The 19,335-nt window shown below is 50.6% G+C and overlaps 1 protein-coding gene across 1 annotated transcript; it reads right to left on the bottom strand.

Annotated features, from left to right (window-relative positions):
• Positions 1-776: 776 nt before the first annotated feature.
• On the bottom strand, positions 777-11,239 carry ACRBP (acrosin binding protein). Its single transcript, XM_066339045.1, is given in 11 exon segments — positions 777-905; positions 1,395-1,481; positions 1,557-1,724; positions 1,831-2,010; positions 2,202-2,334; positions 7,485-7,758; positions 7,977-8,079; positions 8,195-8,289; positions 10,870-11,140; positions 11,143-11,206; positions 11,208-11,239. Coding segments are annotated over 11 exon segments (1,536 nt in total).
• Between the last annotated feature and the right edge of the window lie 8,096 nt (positions 11,240-19,335).

Genomic DNA, 19,335 nt, shown 5'->3' with positions numbered 1-19,335 from the left:
GGCAGGAAGGCTCTGCAGAGGGATCTGCACAGGCTGGATCCATGGGCTGAGGTCAGTTGTGGGGGGTTCAGTAAGGCCAAGGGCCAGGTCCTGCTTTTCAGTCAGAACAAACCCAGGCAGCACCACAGGCTGGGGGCAGAGTGGCTGGGAAGCTGCCCAGAGGAAAAGGACCTGGGGGTGCTGGTGACAGCAGCTGAACATGAGGCAGCTGTGCCCAGGGGGCTGAGAAGGCAAATGGCACCTGGCCTGGATCAGGAATAGTGTGGCCAGCAGGAGCAGGGCAGTGATTGTTCCTCTGTAGTCAGCACTGGTGGGGCCACACCTCGAGTGCTGTGTCCAGTTCTGGGCCTTCCACTGCAAGAAAGACATTGAGGTCCTGGAGTATGTCCAGGGAAGAGCAACAAAGCCTGTGAAGGAGGTGGGGTTGTTTAGCCTGGAGAAAAGGAGGTTCAGGGGACCCCTGATCACTATCTACAACTCCCTGAAAGGAGGTTGTAGCCAGGTGGGAGTTGGTCTCTTCTCCCAGGCAACCATCAACAGGACAAGAGGAAATGGCTCCAAGCTGTGCCAGGGGAGGTTCAGGTGGATATTAGGAAAAAAAAATCTTCACTGAAAGTGTGGTCAGGCATTGGAACAGGCTCCCCAGCGAAGTGGTGGAATCACTACCCCTGGAAGTGTTCAAAAACCAAGTAGATGTGGCACTTTGTGATGTGGTTTTAGAAGGCATGGTGGTGTTTGGTCAAAGGCCTTGACTATCTTGAAGGTCTTTACAAACTTTATTCATTTTCTGATTGCTGCTTGGAGAGCCTGAGGAACTTCTCATGCCACAGCTGCACCTCCTCATCTCCCTCCTTGGCACTCAGCACCCGGTAGGACTTGTTACTCTTGCATTCCACACGAGTCACCTGCAAGGACAGCCTGGGCTAGTAGGAGCACTGCCACTGCCCATCCTTCCCCAGGGAAAGAGACCTCCATGATGGATGGCATCTGGAGGCTGGGATGATGGGAGCACCAGGGGGAAGAGGGGAGGACCAGCTGAACTGACAGCTGAAATGTCTGTTTGCTGGGATGCAGCCCAGTCCTCTGCCCTGCGCTGGTGATTTGGGGTTTTGTTACTGCCTAAGAAGCTCCCAGCAGATGGGGGAGATCCTGTTCTTCAGGGATACACAGGGATATCACCCCTCACATCGTCCGTGCAAATCCCACCCACCAATGACACCCCAGTTGTGCTGGGGACACTATTCGTCCCCCCACCTCCCCCAAACAGCCCCAATTCTGTCCTCCTAGAAGGTAAAGCAGCGCACTAGTGAGTCCAGCAGGGACTTGGGGCTGGATGTTGAGGTGCCAGCCATGGAAGAGCAGGCTATGCAAAAGGCAGCATAGCTGCTTCTCACCCTCTCATTGTAGATGCTTTTCAGGAGGCACTGGTAGCTCTTGAACATGCAATAGTTGGGATGCTGAACTCCGCTCGAGTCACAGATCTGGTGACAAGGGAACGAAGGTCAGAGAAAGAAGAGGAGAAGGAGGGATGGGAACATCCACTGATGGTCACCCACCTTTCCCGAGCCATCCCCATCTTGGAAGGCGTCATAGTCTGCCTTTAGCCAGAAGGATACAGCAGGGTCCTTACAGCCATAGATGGCCATCCGGCTGCACCAGTACTCCAACCTCATCCCTCTCAAAAAGTCCATGTCATAGTCCTCCGGGCTCTCTGAGGACCTGGACTGCAAAGGGGTGGGATAAAGTGAGCCATGCTTCTTCCTGCCCTTCCCCAGCTCCCAGTCCAGGCTCCTCCTGAGTGAGCAGCAGGACATACAGCTCACTCAGTACCTTGTCCTCTTCATCCTCGTGCTGGGCCGAGATCTGCGGGTTGATGTAGGTGGAGAAGCCGCCTGAGTCGCAGCGGATGCGGTTCAGGGTCTCGATGTTCTGGCACTGCTCCCTCTTCAGTGAGCAGAAGGCACAGTCAGGGCACAGGTCCACGTGGCGCCGCCCAAGGTTGTCACACACCTGGGGTGGATCCAGCAGGGAGTCAGGGGGAAAAGGAGACTGAGAACCTCCCAAAAGAGGAGGCTGAGGAGTTCCCATATTCCTGCCTTGGAGCCTGCCTCCCTGGTCCCCCAGGTCAGCTTCTCTCAGGAGGTGGCCTGCACATAGTGGGGGCCAGGGTTAGGGTTAGAAGTGGACACTGGTGTCTTTACCGAATCTCCAAAGCCAAAGACTCTTTTTTCCATCTCCTTCCAGGCCATGGTGAGCATCGATGAGAGGCAATTTCCCTCCAGCACTGCGTAGCACAGGACCAGCACTGCCTCATCGTTCTGCAGGGCTAGGAGGCTGACAGGGAAAGGGAAGGAGGGAGTCACCTCATTCCTTGTCACAAACTGAAGAGGTGCATCTTTAGTTAGAAACTGAAAACGACCCCAAAACAAAGCAAAAAATCCCTTCCCAAAGAAACTTTGGACTCTTGGCTAAACTGCACAGAGGAATGGAGCTCTCTGCAGGGTCTGTACATGCCTGTGTGACTCAGAGGCTGCAGGGGGGTTGCTGTGCATTTGGGGGCATGTGAGAGGGACTGGATGAGGAGCACAGCTTGAAGAGCTTTCCCAGGGCCTCTCCAGCAGCTGCTGCCTAATTTCATCCGAGTGCGCAGTGAGGAGGTTTTTGTTAGATGTCTACTGAGTGTTGAGCGTCAGGCAGCCCCGTTTGGGCCACATATTAAGCCTCCCTCCCAAGTATTTGACAGAAATGGGGAAAAACTTGTTGACCATGAATTAACTGTTCATTTAAACTGACATGGAGAGCTAAGAGTAGAAAATTTAAGGACAATGGGATCAGAGCAATGAGAATATTTGGCATCTCTTAGGAGCAATGGAATTTGTAAACACAGTACAGAACTGTTAGCAGACAGGGATGGTTGGTTTCAATCATCATCAATGATGCAGAAGAGGTAAACATGCTCATTAGATATTTGCCTCTTGTATCTGGAAAGAAAGCCAGTGATAAGTAAACAAACTTTGATCTGACAGAGTCTAAAGAAGATCAGTAACTGCTTATGTTAAAATGCTCTTAAAATCCATGCATGGGTTAACATGTATGGACAAGCTTTCCTAAGAATAGATGAAACTTCTTGGAGACATTCAGACTATCACTAAAAAAAAAAAAAAAAAAAGGTGGAGAACCTGAAGGAAGGTCATGAAGATGAGATTTCCTAAGGCGTGGAAAACTTTTAGAGGTAGAAGTTACAAATCATCACTCAGCTGAGCAAAGACACCAGTGGGTACCCTCTCAGTCACTCAGCCCTCTTTTACCAAGGAGGGCTTCACCTGGAAGCTCTCCTTGTCCGCAGGTGGAAGAGTAACAACTTTTGGTGACTGGAATCTGGGGCAAGGTCCATTCAAACCAGAAGCAAACTGCATCTTCCTGACACCAAGGGTGTTGAGCATGGGGACAGCTGATGGGTGCTTCCTCCACAGTTCAGAGACTTCAAAAAGATATCCCAAACTTCTGTTAGGAGAGGAGTCAGCGGCTCAACCACATAGCACTGTTGTTTTCTTTGGGGCTCACCAGACATGACTTCATGTCCTGTGCTGAGCAGGAAGGTCAGGGTGCAGGATCAGGGCTATTCCTAGACCTGGATGTTAAAAGAGAGGAGCCTCACAGAAAACCGAGATGTGCCACTGGCACACGTTTACCAAAAAATTCTGCAGTGCTGTCACATCCTCTTTCTCCTCTATCTCTGCTCTCCATCTCTGCTGTGAGGCTTTCTGGCCTCACAGCTGCAAATTTATGAGCTGATTTACCACCTCTGGGTGAGTATAACAGCACTGCTGCTGGTTCTCTCCACTCGTTGACACGCTGCTGAGCTGTTTGTGGATGCACAGAGGTTTCACCGTGCTTCAGGGAAAGGGATGGGTCTATCTAAAGCCATTTCCTAATGCAAATCCCTCCCCAGCTTAGTACCGCTGCATGTTATTGTCCTAACCACTGCCCTGGAAAAAGCCCAACAGGTACTGTGAGGCAAAGATCCAAAGGGAATGTGAAATAAACCCCCAGGATTAAGAAGAATCTGTGGGCCGAGATCAGTAATCAATCCAAGGCAAAAGAGAAAACTTCAGGTAAGAGCTTATCATACTTCAGCATCTCAGGATGTGGTAGGACACACAGAGCCTGATTCAGTGGTATCTCTGAAGAGTGCTGGTGAGCAGCATCCACTCCTCCCGCCATGTAATGACAAGGATTTGGGCCATTAGCTTTCAGCTGCTGAACCTTCCTGATACTGGCTGGCTGAGGTGCAGTGAGCACCTGAGGCGAGCAGAAAAGAAGATAAGGAGCGAACAGCAGCTTTCCAGCACTTGGTAACTTCAGATTTAGGAGGGTTGTTGCAGGAAATGAAAACCAGTTATGAAAAAGCCACTCTTAACAGCTTCAGAAAGAGTAAAAAAGATCTTTGACTGCATGCCCGGGCTGGTTATGGGTGATGATAATTCTAAAACAGGTGGCTGTTTTTTTTTTTTTTTTCTGGGGATATTATTTTTAATGAAGGGTCTGGTCTATAAATGAAAGCCTCTGGGGCTGAAGTAGATAATCACCACAAGGACTGTTTGGAGGGGTAAAGCAGGAGGAGGAGGAGTCACTATGAGGGTATGTATCTCTCACTGCACATAAATATCTCAAGGGTGGGTGCCAAGGGGATAGTGTCAGACTCTTTTCAGTGATTCCACGGGATGAGGAGCACTGGCCATAAATCAAAACACATGAAGTTCCACCTCAACATCAGGCAGAACTTCTTTACATTGAGGGTGGCAGAGCACTGGAACAGGCTGCCTGGAGAGGTCATGGAGTGTCTCTCTCAAGACAATCAAACCCTACCTGGACATGCTCCTGTGTCACCCGCTGTACGTGACCCTTCCTTGGCAGGGGTTGGACAGAATCATCTCCAACCCTAACAATTCTGGGATCCTAAGAGGGCTTGGAGCAGCCTTGCTGGGGAAGCTGGGCTCACGTGAACCACAGGTGAGCATCCACATGTGAATACCAACAGAATAAGACGTGGATCCCAGCAGAATAAGATCTGGATCCAGGACAGCCATGATGCTGAAAGCGGTGTAGGGGTTGTAGCAGACAAATGACACAACGGTGGGAAGCTCTGGGGAAAAGGGCAAATGCAATTCTTTGTGCAAACAGAAAAGCAGGGAATGGGGGCTGATGTCCTTCCACGCACCCAAGTGCTGAATGCTGTCACTGGGTAGGGCACACAGAGCTGGAACCTGGGGGTGTTTTAAAGGGACACTGGAAATTGCTGCAAAAGAAGAGAGTTGCACGGGCTTTATAAGGTAAGGGCTAGAGAGCCCTCTTTAGCTTATTGCAAGATTGAATCATGGTTTAGAGGTTAACTCTGAGGAGAAGAAATACTGGGAAATAAGGCAGAGAGCACAATAAGGACTAAAAATAGAAAATAGGTGCAATAATTGTCATTTTCCCCTCCCGCCCAATGATTCACCGCTACCAGAGACACCACAGAAAAGTGCTGCAGATTCGTCTTGTATTAGTACCCTTGCCCTGTCTCCCTCTAAAGATCACAGCTGGCCTCATCAGGCACTATGAAAGCTGGAATAGCTGCCAGAGCAGCTGCCACAAGCCACAAGGGGTGAATAATAAGGATGGATGTCCTGCTGGACGTAAGACCCTAGGGAAGACAGGCAGCTGTGGGATCCGTGCCCATCACAGCCCTGCCCACCTTGTGTTAAACCAGATGCTGAATGGCACCTGTGCACAGCGACCAGTCCCACCCAGCACTGCTCCTCCTGCTGGAATGGAAATGCCTCCAGGCGTTTTGCCCCTTTTTTAGGTCATGCTTTGAAGTCCCTCTGAGAGGAGGCGGGATGTGGCGAGCGGCAAAGCCGACAGGCGCGGTCTATCTCGCCTTTTTATCCTCAGTGGGGTTTAAGCTTTGCTTAGCATGATTGATGGGGCTCGGCTGCCAGTTACAGACACACAGTCAGCATTAGTGTCTTTGAGAAACTCTGCAGCAGAATAGCGAGTGTCATCTGCAATCACAGCAGTCCCCCAGTAATCCCAATAGAACTCAATCACAGCAAGGCTCAGTTTCAGAGGCAGGGAAAACGAAATCCTCAATGAAACACCATTTTGCCTGAGAGCACATACACCAGGAAAAGTTTTTGCAGGCAGTGAAAGCCTCCCACAATATTAGGAAGGAGGATGACATATGTTAGAGGCTCTTGCAAGAAGACAGTTATGGCTTTAACAACATGATGCAATTCATCCTTACATGCAGAAGTGGAATCTCTGGCTGCACTGTGGCAGTGGTATACAGCGTGTTCAAGAGAAACCACAGATGTGCAATCAGGCACAAAATCTGTGTGCTTACAGGAACATCATTGGCCAGCAGGAGAGCGAAACCAAAATGACTTCTCCATGAAAACCGCATCTAGACACCAATTTTTTTTTTTCTTCTCTTGGTAAGCAAAATAATATTTGCATGTCAGTCAAAGCAAATGGTCCTCAGCCACAAGGTACTAAAGGATCAAAAAGTAAAATTGAGTGAAAACATAATATCCCTTTGCAAGTCTTTTCTCTGCCACCAGCCCCAGCTACCTGAGGACAGAGGCAAACAGATCCTGGCATCTGAGAAGAGCTCAACATGCTCCACGAGCTCCTAACACATCCGTAGGCCAGATTAACTGAGGAGGGTGTGTGAAAGGGTTGCAGCAAGTTCGCCTGGTGCAGCGCCCCATGCTGAACTGCCGTGATCCTTCCTCCAAAACCAGAATGGGGAACCAGAAACACCCTGGGAAGAGCTGTGCACACATCCAGAGTGCAGAGAGGTGCACGTGCTTGAGGAGAAGTAGTGGCCCTGCACAGCTTTGTGCTCCCGGCTGTTTCCTGGCCCAGGGCTGCTGTTGCTCCCCTTGGGTGAGGACAGAGCACTCCTGGGAGGGTTCCTCAGGTCAGGCTGCTTTAAGAAACATCTTCTTCACCCTGCACACTGAGAGGCAAGGAGCACAGCAAGACGAATCCCAAGGACCTGTGTTTGCAAGGACACTATTTCTGCATGTCGCCCAGACTCGTGGGACGTGTGTTTGGAGGAGGATGAGTGCAGAGGTGATTGCATAGTGCAGATGGCCACAGTGTGGGGAAACACAGGCATGGGACAAAGCCCTGCCTGCAGCTCAGGCCCAGGTTAAACTTACTTTGCTCAGGATGCAAGTACAGTGCCATTTTCAGGCACCGACAGTGCTGGATCACCCTTTCCATGCTCACTTTGTGCTGGAATGAGAGGTGCCGGGGGCTCCCCAGGTACATTCCTGCTCTGGGTGGGACAGCTTGCTCCAGAGCAGGAATGCCCACACTCACCACCTGCTCCGAGCAGGGACACGGATGCCCTGGGGCTGCTGTCCAGTGTGCACAAGGACAGCCCTGCACAGGTGGTGTGTGGTACCCAGAAAGAGCAGATTTCTCCTCACCTTCCTCGGGGGGGAATTTTCTGCTCTGATGTGTGTCCTGGGCCCGAGCTGAAGTTCCAAGAGGAGTCCTTGCTCTCCAAGGATGCATCCAAGGAGAGAGCCGAATGGATCAGATGCCAGATGCTTTTCCTCAGGCTTTGGTCCTCAGGGGATTCCACCCTGAGAGGTGAGGTGGCAGCCCAGAGAGATGTTGGGTGCGTAGTACTGCTCTTCTGCCAGGGTGCGGACACTTTTGGCGTGGCTGTGGGGTGTTTTGTCGGCCATGGATTCTGACCTAGCAGTGCATGAGAGAACTTGAGAAGGTCTTCCACATTGCCCTGCAACAGGGCACTAGCAGGTGACAGAAAAGCCTGCTTCTCAGTGGTGGGACACAGGGATGGAGTGGCCGAGGGCGGCTTTTGGAGGCCAGACAGAAAGCTGCAGGGGTGGAGAGCAGCTACAGGAGACCAGCAGGTGAGCAAGGGTACCCAGCACAGCTTGGTGCAGCCATACCTTGTGTGACAGGGGAGCCTCTGGCCATGGCTGAGGAGTTGGCAGTGCTGGATGGCTCCATTGGGAAAGGGTTTGTTAGAGCCCAACTCAAACATGGGACTCGCTGTGTGGAGGAGAGAGGGAGAAACACGACTCTCACTATGTTATTTTCCCTTCCTCCTCACCCTTCCATTTCCCAAGAGATGCTCCCCCCACCCGTCCCACATCCCACTCCTCACCTTGATGAAGAACTCCCGTTTGAGGCAGCGATAATGGGCAAACTGGCAGAAGGTCTGGAACTGCACCACCTCTGGAAATTCAGAGCAGACCGGCCCTAGGGATAGAGATGTGGGGTGGAGGCAGGCCTGGGTGCACCAGGAGATGGGGACCCTCTCAGGTGGCAGCTGGTGGATGCAGGGAAAGTCCTGTGTACCCCCAGGCAGAGATCACAGCCTTGGGTGCTAGAACTCCCAATTCCAGGCACCACATCCCTTTTCCCTTCTGCCCCCTGAGGGCTTCACTTCGTCCTCTGCCCTTTTGCACACTGTTATCTTCCCTATGACAGAGACACAAACTTCTTGTTTCCAGGATCTGATACTTCTGTTATTAGTCCTTGCTGGATTTAAAAAAGAGAAAGAAGGCAAGTTGTAATGTAATAGATTAAAAAGATGACCAGACCAGGCCTGGGAGCACTAGAGAATCAGAGAATGGCTTGGTTTGGAAGGGTCCTTATAGCTTATCAAGTTCCAAATCCCCTGCCACGTGCAGGGATTCCTTCCACTGCACCAGACTTTTCAAAGACCCATCCAGCCTGGTCTTGCTAGGTCAGGGATGGGGCTGCCACAGCTTCTCCAGGCAGATGGCTCCAGAGGAGACAAATTCTTCAGGGTACTAAAATTTGACGTTGATTTCAGCCTTGCAGGGGATGGAGGAGGGTCCACAAGGCCAGGATGCTGCTGGCAAAGCCTGTGCCTGTACACACATACACTGCAGTCTTGACTAGCATTGCCAACACACTGGCGTTGCAGGAAAGCCAAGGGCATGCAGGAGAGCAGAAAAGCCTGAAGAATTGGGTGATCTTGTGCTCCCTCTGCTCTAGGAGTGCACGGCCTGGCTGGAACAGCCAGCCCCATGAGAACAGGGGAAGTGCTGGCTGAGAGGGAGGGCATTAGCAGGGAAATTGCACTGCTCTCCTGATGTTGTTCATGCACCATCCTTTATCCTGTACTCACTTCTTGTGCTGAGCAAACAGCTGCGCCATCAAAAGTAGAATTTCAGATATCCACCAGGATGCCAGCCCAGAAAAACACCCAGTTTGCAGGGAAAACTCCAGAACTCCACCCCATCTCTTGTTTAAAGCACGAGGTACTGTAGGGAGCACTCCAGATCCTCACACTGTCCTTTGTTTAAAGCACAATGTGACTGTCTTCCTCAGCACCACACCTGAATGGGCAGAATTAATGCTCGTGGATATCTGTATGTAGACAGCACTGCCACAGCCCTCTCAGGACAGCAGAGGCTAAACACGAGAGGGAGCACACTCTGCCACAGCTGTTTCACCTCTCACCCTGGCTGAAACGTGCCAGGATAGCCCCCAAAATGGAAAAAAGGTAACACAGAGGGGAATAAATTCTGCGGGATAGGTGTGCTAGGCTGAAGGATGGGAGGTAAAGAGGGCAACCTGCAGAACTGTCCCATCTGGCATTTCCAGATGCTTCTGTTCTTGACAACTGAGTCTCTGAAGGCAGCAGCAGTGGGAATGTGGCTGGACATGGCAAAGAGCAGTGCTGGGCAATTGGGCACCACGAGGAGAGAAACCAGGGACAGACCGTGGGACAGACAAAGCACCATGGCATGGTGGATTGCAGGTGCCCAAAAGTGAATGAGGAGCACAGGACCCATCCCTGGGTCTGGTGATGTGGGTGGGACTCGTTCCCCCAACACAGCTGCAGAAACCAGCAAGAAATAGTTGCCCTCAAGCTGCAGTCCAAATAAGCACAGTTGGCTGATCATTCAGCTCATTGACGTTCATATCTAAATATAAAGACATATTTTTTATGAGAAAATTGCTCCTATTTTTTTTCCTCTGAAGAAAAATACAACAGAAGTAGTCCCAAGTTTTTCAGCTGCACAGATATAATTATACCACTTAAATTCTCTGATGCAGGGGTGCAGGGAAAATATGACTGCAGAGATCTGAAGGGTGCTGTTGCTATGGTGCTTTCTGAACTGGGATGTTTCTTGGCTCCTGAAATGTTAAACACTTAAAAAGGCAGCTTATCATCTCAAGTTTTCTTAAAGACCTACGAGAGCCCATGAGCCAAGATTTTGCATTAACCCTCAGGTGAAGTTGGAAGGAGCTGGTAAGAGATGAGGAGCTACACTGAGCTTGAGAAAACTCTGGCCAGTTTTTCCTCCTGCCACCCCACCAACAGAGATGTGGAGAAAGGAAGGGCCACTGAGTGGCTTTCAGCCCCATGACCTGTAAAGAGAGGCTGGGACAGCTGTCCTTGCTCAGCTGGGTACAGAGGAGGAGTCACAGAAGGCCACAAGGGTTTGAAGGAAACCTACAAGAGGACAAACCCTTTTTGCTGGTGGCAGACAACACATGGAGCGAGGGAAAAACCATGTGAACTCCTGCTTAGGAGGTTAGGGCCGGCCTTTGGGAAAAGGTGTTTTTGTTTTTTTCTCCAGGAAAGTGGTGCAGCGCTCAAAGGGATGCTCAGAGAGGCCACAAAAGCCAGTGTGCTCTACTTCTGCCAGTGTCTGCTCCAAGCCGCTCCTTGGGCTATAGAGCCCAAACCAACCCATCCCATTCCCACAATCTTGTGGCATTTTGGGGCAGAGAAACAGCCACGCTGCTCCAGCGGGGTCCACGCGCTCCTCTGAGCCCGGGGGTGGGCGATGCCCTTACCTTTGGGGATTTCTCCGTGGTTCTCGTCCTGGTCCATGTGCAGGACGGTGGGGCTGAGGCAGCCGTAGGCCTGGCGCAGCAGGCAGAACATGTTTGCCTGCCAGGGCGGGCGCAGCCTGGCGAAGAAGTGCTGGTACTCCCTGTCCGACAGCGGGCTGCCCGGGATGGGCGGCAGCGGCGGGGCCAGGGCGGCCGCCGGCAGGGTCAGCACACCTAGGGGACAAGGAGGCGGCTGGGCTGGGCTGCCCTCGACAGCGACAAGCGGGGGGAGAAATGCAGGAGCAGCTGGCAGGTTGGCCTGCTTCTGTCTGCTGGCACAGAGCAGAGTGCTGGGACAAGCATCAGATGCTGGCCTGAAGTCTCCCTCCATCACCCCTGCCTGCAGGGTGCTGGGGAAACCAGGCAAAAGGGTGGGGGGAAAGAATACAAAGAAGGAAAACCCGAAACTTTTTAAGTCGGATTTTATTGTGAGCTTGGTTTGGACTGGGGGTAAGGGTTTTGATTTTGGTTTTGTTGTTTTAGTGTGTGTGTATGTGGTTTTGCGGGGGGAGGTTGAGGGCTTTTTGTGGGGTATTTTTTTGTGTTTGGGGTTTTTTTGAGGGGGTGCGGGGAGGTGTTGATGTACTTTTTTTAATTTTTCCCCTCAAAAGTTTCAGCCTCCAGAGGCACCCACAATGGTGGTGGCTCCCCTGCCGCCTGCACCATTCTATGGGCACATCCCTGTCCAGGGGGTCACCCCTCCATCTCCTCCCTCCCCTTGCCTCCAGCTGGGCCCCTCTCCTGCTGCCTCCGCACCATCCTCTGTCCCCCACGGTAAGTCAGGAGCCTCCAGCTGCCCAGGGGCCGGCAGAGCTGAGGCTGACATGGCCTGTGGGCCAACTGGGGGGTCTTGTGAGAGACGGGGGTGCGACCCCAGGCTCTGAGGTGGCCCTGCAAGGGAAGTCACTTACTCAGTAGCCAGAGGAGCCACGATGTGTCTGCCACAGGCTTCAGCATCCTGGAGCTGCTCGGTGGCCAGGGGGCAGTCACTCACACGCCGAGCAGGGCAGATGCAGGGAGTGGGAGCGCCCGGGTTCTGCCCTTGGCAACCGTGGAACCATTCCCTGGCCATGGCAGAACCCGCGGGCAGGACCCGGCAGCGGTGTCACGATGGAGCTGGGGAGGGGCAGCCGGAGCCGCCGGGGCTGAGGGCACTCACAGGCAGGGGACACGCCAGGCTCATGGGGACAGGGTGTCGTGTCATGGGGACGGCCAAACTGGGAGTTTCTCCCTCTGGTGGGAGGGACCACCCGCAGCAGCATTTGAGGCCTGGCCAGGCTAACCTGACGCTGAGGGTACCCCAAAAGTGGTACCTTTGTGTCTTAAGTAAGTGTCTTAAACCCCAAATTGTTTCACGTGGGGGAAACACTTCTGTTCCATCTGCAGGGGGTTCGGAAGCACCTCATGCCCTACCAGGAATGTCCCAGCACCAGCTGGCTTCAGGATGTGCTGGGGAGCTGGCTGGACCTCTCCCAGGCAGACACACCACTTTCTGAACTCCCGGGGAGTCCAGGGAGCACCAGCGGGTCTTCCTCTGCCGCTGGCACCTCTCTGCACAGTCAAGCCTTCCCAGGAAAACGCAGGAAGACTGCTGCCGGCAAAAAAGGGTTTAGGGACCACCAGAGCAGAAGTGCCCAGAGCCGTAAGGACTGGCTCTGAGGGACACCCACACCCATGGCCATTTCTTACTGCGGAGACAGCTGAAGGGCAGGGCACGGACACAGCGACCCTCGGGCGCAGCCAGCACGGTGTCCCCGCAGCCGGGCACCTTCTGGTGCCAGAGGGAAACAAAGGCACCACCAGCCCGGGCGAGCAGCTGGCAGGCTGGCAGGAAAACGCTTGGCACAGCAGCTCCGGGAAGTGCAGGGATAGGCAGGAGTCCGGCTGGCACAGCAGCACCCGGCTCTGCGGAGCCCGCCGGAACCGAGGCGGAGCTGCAGAAGTTTCCAACCGCGCGGCAGGATTCTGCTTCTGCCGCAGATCCTGGGGATCCCGGCGGCTCCGCTGTGTGGAGCGGCTGCAGAGCGCCCCGAGGATGCCCCGGCTGCGAGGCGGACACGGCTCCTGCCAGTGCCCTGTGGCCAGTCAAGGTGAAGGCTCAACTCGCTCCAGCCACGCCGTGTGTTACAAAGGTGCCTGGTGACAGCGCATGGCTCTGCCGGGCGGGAGACGGGCTGTAGTTTGCTCTAAGATGTCTTGTTGGAAAGCAGCGTGTCTGAAAAGTGTGAAGCCTAACCATTTGTGGTGTTTTTGCACTGACCATTTAGAAACAGCACTGAATTTCGGAAGTTTTTGCAGCTCTTTAGAAAAACAATGATCAGGAGAGTTTTTTCCAGCTAGCTCTTGCTACTCATATTAAAACAGGCAGCACTGCTGGAGCTTGCATATTTTTCTAGTCTTCCATTGCATAGCTTGAGACATATTGCTTATTAGTGGATTTTGGACAATTGCAGGGCCTTCAGCTCCCTAGCTCTGTTAATCACCTTACTTCTCTGCAACGAAAGAGCCAAGGCTGAGCTCTGTCACCCGGATTGAGCAGCTTCCCAGAGAAGTTTAATGCTGACCTTGCTGGCTGATGGCAGCGTGGGCCTAAGGAAAGCACACTGATGTGGCATGTCACAGAATCATGGAATCACAGAATCAAAGAATGGCATGGGTTGGAAGAGACCTCAAAGATCATCCAATTCCAAGCCCCCTGCTGTGGACAGGGACACCTTCTACTAACCAGGTTCACCAGGGCCCCATCTAACCTGGGCTTGAACACTGCCAGGGATGGGGCACCCACAACTTCTCTGGGCTATGCCACACAGTGTTATTGATCTCTGGCCGGTGCTGGTTACACCGCCTGTGTCTTCATGTGTCAGCAGGAGATTTATGGCAAGTGAGAACAGGAAACCAGAAGGAATGCAAAAGAAGGGGGACCTGTCACACGAGTCCCCCTTGGTTGGTGCTCTGGTAGCAGTGCCTGTGGGGAGCTACCGTTTATTTGGAAAGGTGGTTATGGATGTGGGACATGTTGGCTACTCAGCACTTCTCGTGCACTGTGGCACATCGTGGACTTGGTTCAGGTTGTCAGGATCCTTCAGAAAACTCACAGCCCGCTAGTGGACTCTACAGAAGGCAGTGAGTCTCTGGCAGGCACCCAGCAGGGTTGGGAGGCTGCGAGAGCAGGAGGCACTGCTGTGCTGTTTGATGAGGTGTGTGCCAGCTGGCTGTGGGGCACCTGCATTTCAAGTCTCTGCAAAACCAAAGTCATCTCTGGGGGAGGGAAGAGGAGGGGAGGAACAGTAACTTGTACACGATGCATCAATGCTGCAGGCTGGGGGAAGTCTACTCCCTACTGCTGCATCAAGCAATTATAGTTGTCAGCAATGCGGAGCACGGGGGTGATGTTAATTCCAGTATTTTCTGATTTCTGAGGGTTCGCTTGGCGCCTTTAAGGCTGTACCCTCGATGACGCATTAGAAGCCGTGTAATTTTTGCAGTGAAGCAGATTTGCACCCTTGTTTTCAGGGCTGCCACAAACACAGAGTTTCCTGCAGCCAGTGTTCCTGTGCCAGCTGGGACCCGGCGGGCTGAGGGACACAGCTGTAACCCCCAGGCCTACAGAGTGCCTGAGCCAGCAGCAGGGAGGTGTAACAGCGGGACAAGAACTCACTGGAGTGATGTTTTCCATGTTGTTATCCAATTGCATGTCAACCCAGAGCTTTGTAAGAGCCTGTCTAGTTTGTGAGGGACTACCCTTCAGCAGATGGGCTCCTCTTCCTTCTTGTCTCAAATACTTCAGCTATTTCTCAGCATTTTCCATGCTGCATGTTCCACCACAAACACCACCGGCAGCAGCAATGACCGAAAACCTCTTGGAACCTCAAAGACTGTGGCTCACAGACCCTGTGTCAGCACAGTGAGGTGAACTGGGGGGTTTGGGGCAGGGAGAGGATGTCTCAGGTCAGCTCAAAACCCCATAAAGATGGAGGCCACAAAGATTAAGTGTGACTTTCGGTGGCTTGTCAAGCAGCATCCCCAGAAAGCATGTGTCTTAAATAATTTGAAATGTAAGCAGAGATGCTTCCAAACCCACCTGTATGTGTGTTGCCAGAAGTTAAACAGCAGGTCGCTTAGGGAGGAGGCCATGAGTAGATGTAGATGAGCTCCTGTAGATGTTGGGGTGGTCTCAGGAAAGGGTTGACAGAGCCCCTGAGACTCAGCAGGTTGTGCATTCCTCACAGTGCCCCAAAGGAAGGTGTGATAGCTCCATTTAGTAAAACACACACCTAAAGGAGTGGGTATAGAAGGGGGATACTTGCTTTGTTCACACAAGGAGTTGGACAGTCCAGAGGAGCCTCTCAGCAGAGGGGACAGCTCTGCCAGGAAGGCACAGAGTCATCACACAGCAGACAAGCAAAGATCCCCTTCCAGTTCAGCACTAACTCTTCCAAACACTACTCCAAGATCCCAGTGCTGGACACCTTCACCCCATGGGAAGGGCTGTAGGTACCAGCCCAAGCAGAGCAGGGCACAGATGCCCATCTCCACAGACAAAAGCACCTAGGAGTGTTCAGATTCAAACCAAAATTCTCTGAATTGCTGACTTTATTCACAGGTTAAAGCATCTTCATTCTGCTTTTGTACTTTATTTCAGTGGGTTTACTGTCATTGGCCAATAGCTATGCGAATATACTGATAAATATAGACTTTACATTAAAATTGGCACTCTTTTAAACCTGGTAGATATGGTAATCTATTCACATTTGTACAAGCACCGCACAGTTATAACGTGCATTAATTCAAATACTTAATTTACATTTTATTTTGTTAGGAAACTGTGAATGAAGCATTTTTTTACTTGACATTTAGAAAATGGAATATTTAATTGATTGCAAAAACAGCATTTAAAAATTGTTTTCTTGAATTATTGATGCAAACTAAAATGGAGTGGATACATAAAAGCCTGCTTGAACAAACTGCTGTAGTCTTTTTAGGCAGGTTTGTTTCATGCAAGAACAACCTGACCCAACCACAATTTTTTCCCTAATGCGAGCAGAGGCTTGGACTACAAAGCTCCAGAGAGGCTTCTTCTCTCCTCGATCTTTCTGTGGTGAATAAATGATTCTTCCAGTGACTGCATCATTCAGGCTTTTGGAACGAGGAAATCTCAGGGACTCACACTTCTTTCTCTTGCTTGTTGTCAACGTGTAAAAAATAATTCCTTCCCTACTCCCAGATGGGGTTTCAGTTTTGAATGAGTTGTTTCTTCAATGGCAGTGACACAGCCCACTGAAATTAAATTGCACACCTGCAAAAACAGACCGAAGTGGACACCTTGCTGAACGTTTCTTTCACACCAAGATGTAGGAGCTTAGTGTTTGTCACAGCTTTGCCTGTCCTTAAGCCTTGGACATGAATGTGCTTTTTAAAAACTAACGCTCCTAGTTTCCTTTATGTATTCAGAAAAATAAACATAAATTAGCATAAATTAATCAAGATGTTTGACTATTTTTATAAATGAAATTCATTTTATTGGATAAGAACAGCTATATTTCTTTTGATACTGTAACTAATAGGAAGCAGAGTTGGAGAAACTTCCTTTAGTTGTCTTTGGAAAGAAAGGTAGGACATTTAATTTCCTGCTATTAGTCTTTAACTCTTTCAGTGCTGCAGTCTTCCTTGCCTACTCCCAGATCTTTAGAGCAAATGTTGCTCCTCAGGCTTTCAATGCCTTCACATTGGCAGGGAGAAAGTAGAGCTGTGGTTGATTAAAAGAAGCAGAACAACCCAGAGATTTTCAAGCCAGGTCTGGGAGGAGATGGGCTTATCTTCAGTCTGTATGAGCAAACTGTTTCTTGGGAATGTCTTCCACTGCCAGCCTGAGACCTCTGGACCAATTTGGGCAACATTGGAATTGAATATACATGATGGTGAGAGAGTGTCCACCACACGTCTCTGAGTGGTGGTTAGGTAAGTAATACCTTAGAAGTGCTTAAAGAAAGGCTGGGTGTTGCTGAGCTGTGGTGTGAGTTCATTCAAAAGCAGGAGAGGAAGGTGGTCCCACTGGTGGAAGGTGACCATTGTGGCTGGGATGGTTTCCATGCACATCATGCAGGGGACGTGGCAGAGCCTGAGGGATGGGAGCCTGGGGAGCACGTCTGCTCCTTGGAAAGGGGAATACTTTGCTGAACATCCTCGTCAGCACATTTGCCCAGCTACTCTCAGGGATGATGCCCACAGATGGGGCAATCAAACTGGGAAAGATAAATTGGTCCTTTGTGTGCATGACCAATTATTATTAATAAATGGGCTTAACAAGGCTGCAAAATTCTTCCCTCTTGTCACGCTCTATGGCTTCAGCCTCCTGAAACTCAGACTTGACTTCACTCATCAACTAGGATATTTCCAATCACTCTAAAAGGGCAATTTCTCCAGCACCATTTTAGAAAGTGTTTATGTTGCACTGACAGCTGTTCCAGGAAATCTGCAAGCTAGCCAGTTCTGTAACGGAGTTCATGATTACTTCAACTGAGAATATGCCTGCTTTAAGCTCTTCAATTCTAGGAGAAGTAAACTTCTCAGATCCCATTACCACTACAGGACCCAGGTAACTATTAACAAGAATCTTAAAAAAAAAAATTTAAGTAATTTTTGACATATTTTTTTGACTACTTCCCCTCAAACTGATTTTATTTTGTTGACCTGGATTTCTTGCTTGTTTTAGCGAGAAGAAATTTATTTCTCCGCTGTTGCAGTATTTCACATCTGGACTGTTGGGGCAGCCTTCTTGACATCATTAAGGACCAGGACAGAGCTGGCTCTTTTCCAGCCTTGTAGGTTTTCCCAAATCAGTCCAGAGTCTGACAGAGATCAACCCACAGATGCCTCCAGGTGGCTTTCACAGGATGACAAACACCATTTATTGAGGAGTGATCAAAAAAGTCTTTGCCCCAAGAGGTGCCATTTAAAACCCTTCTTTACTGTTTGCCTAGGAAGTACACCATCCCCATATGACACTAGCACCAACACAGAATAAATATTTACAGAACATTTCCCCTCCTCTCATTACAAACAATTCTGCTATCTGCAGTCAGTAATGGACAACTGCCATGTTCAATTATATCAAAAACAAAAGACATTCTAAAAAAAGCTGCTCATGTTTTCAGCTTTGTCACTTACAGGCTTTGTTCCCACTGGCTTCATTTTTGTACTTTTTATTTTCTAGCTTCTACTGGTTCTTTTCCTCCTCTGGAGATTAAATATTGCACAGCTATTGCCCTTATTCCCTCTTTTCCAAGGTTAGCTTTTAATGTGCTTTCATTTGCATTTATACTTGCAAGCCATTTAAAAATGCCAAGGTTTTATCCAAATTTTGGTGTAAATTATCTCATTGTGCAAGTCATAGCATTCCCTCAGTGAGAGCAGAAGTCCCCGGAATGCTCCTTGCTGCTGGCTAGTGCTTCAAACACCTCTCTGGCCCACAGTTCCTGGAGAGCTTGCAGCTAATGCTGGCCATTAAATCCCGTGTCCAATCCATCGAAACCAAGCTGCTTGGAGCAGTTTCCATCCTTCATTACCACTGCACTCTGCCCAAAACTCATTTTCCAGTTCAGGCCACATCCACCATTCCTTCTGACAGCTGAGCACTAGTTGATGTCTGAGTAACCCCCAGCTGAAGAGATCAGTTCTCCTGCCACAGCCTGGAACTGGTGATCCAGTTCACTCACTGGATCATGGTAGAGTTTCCCTGTTACTAAAACCATACCAGAGACACAGCAAACACCTTCCAGAACTTGCTTCACCTCTGTTTAAGAAAGGAAACCCCAGGAAGTGGTGTAATACAATCTGGGGATCAAGATTCAGACTGTGGGAGGGGTACCACAAACCATATAAGCCACAGCCTGGGCAAGAACTCATCCTTTTTTTCTGTGCAGAATGAACAGAAAAACGGAATGAACATCCCTCCTCGAGGCAAAAGCAAAGTCTGACTCAGTGCTAACTGACTTGAAGAGAAAACACCACCAGCTCCTGAGCTGATGGCTGCCAGGATCCCCGTGCAATGAAAGGCGGGGCAGCACTGAGCTTAACCCACACTGTCGTCTGAAAGCTAGCAGAGCTTTGGCTTCATGACTAAATGAGCAAAATCCCCCATGGATCCTCACACAAGTTCTCTGCGTGAGGAAAACGTTCCATGTCTCAGGTGGAAGGCTCAAACCTTCCTGATGAGCAGACCACAAGGAGGAAGGAGACTTGGTTTGTCAGTGTCCAGGCCGTGCCAATGGAATTGATGAAGAGGAGCTTCAGTGTGGGCCATCTCCTCACAGTTACCTGCAGACACTGCAGGCCTTCAGACTGCCCATCTTCAGGAATTGTTTTGGAGCCTAATGTTACGTTAGTAACAGCAGCAGAGTTTCTGGCAGTAAGGTGATTGTGACCTAC

This window comes from Sylvia atricapilla, chromosome 2, assembly GCF_009819655.1.
Source record: "Sylvia atricapilla isolate bSylAtr1 chromosome 2, bSylAtr1.pri, whole genome shotgun sequence".
Taxonomy (NCBI): Eukaryota; Metazoa; Chordata; class Aves; order Passeriformes; family Sylviidae; genus Sylvia; species Sylvia atricapilla.
The sequence above is the reverse complement of the archived record's forward strand: the minus strand, read 5'-3'. Positions and strand labels throughout refer to the sequence as shown.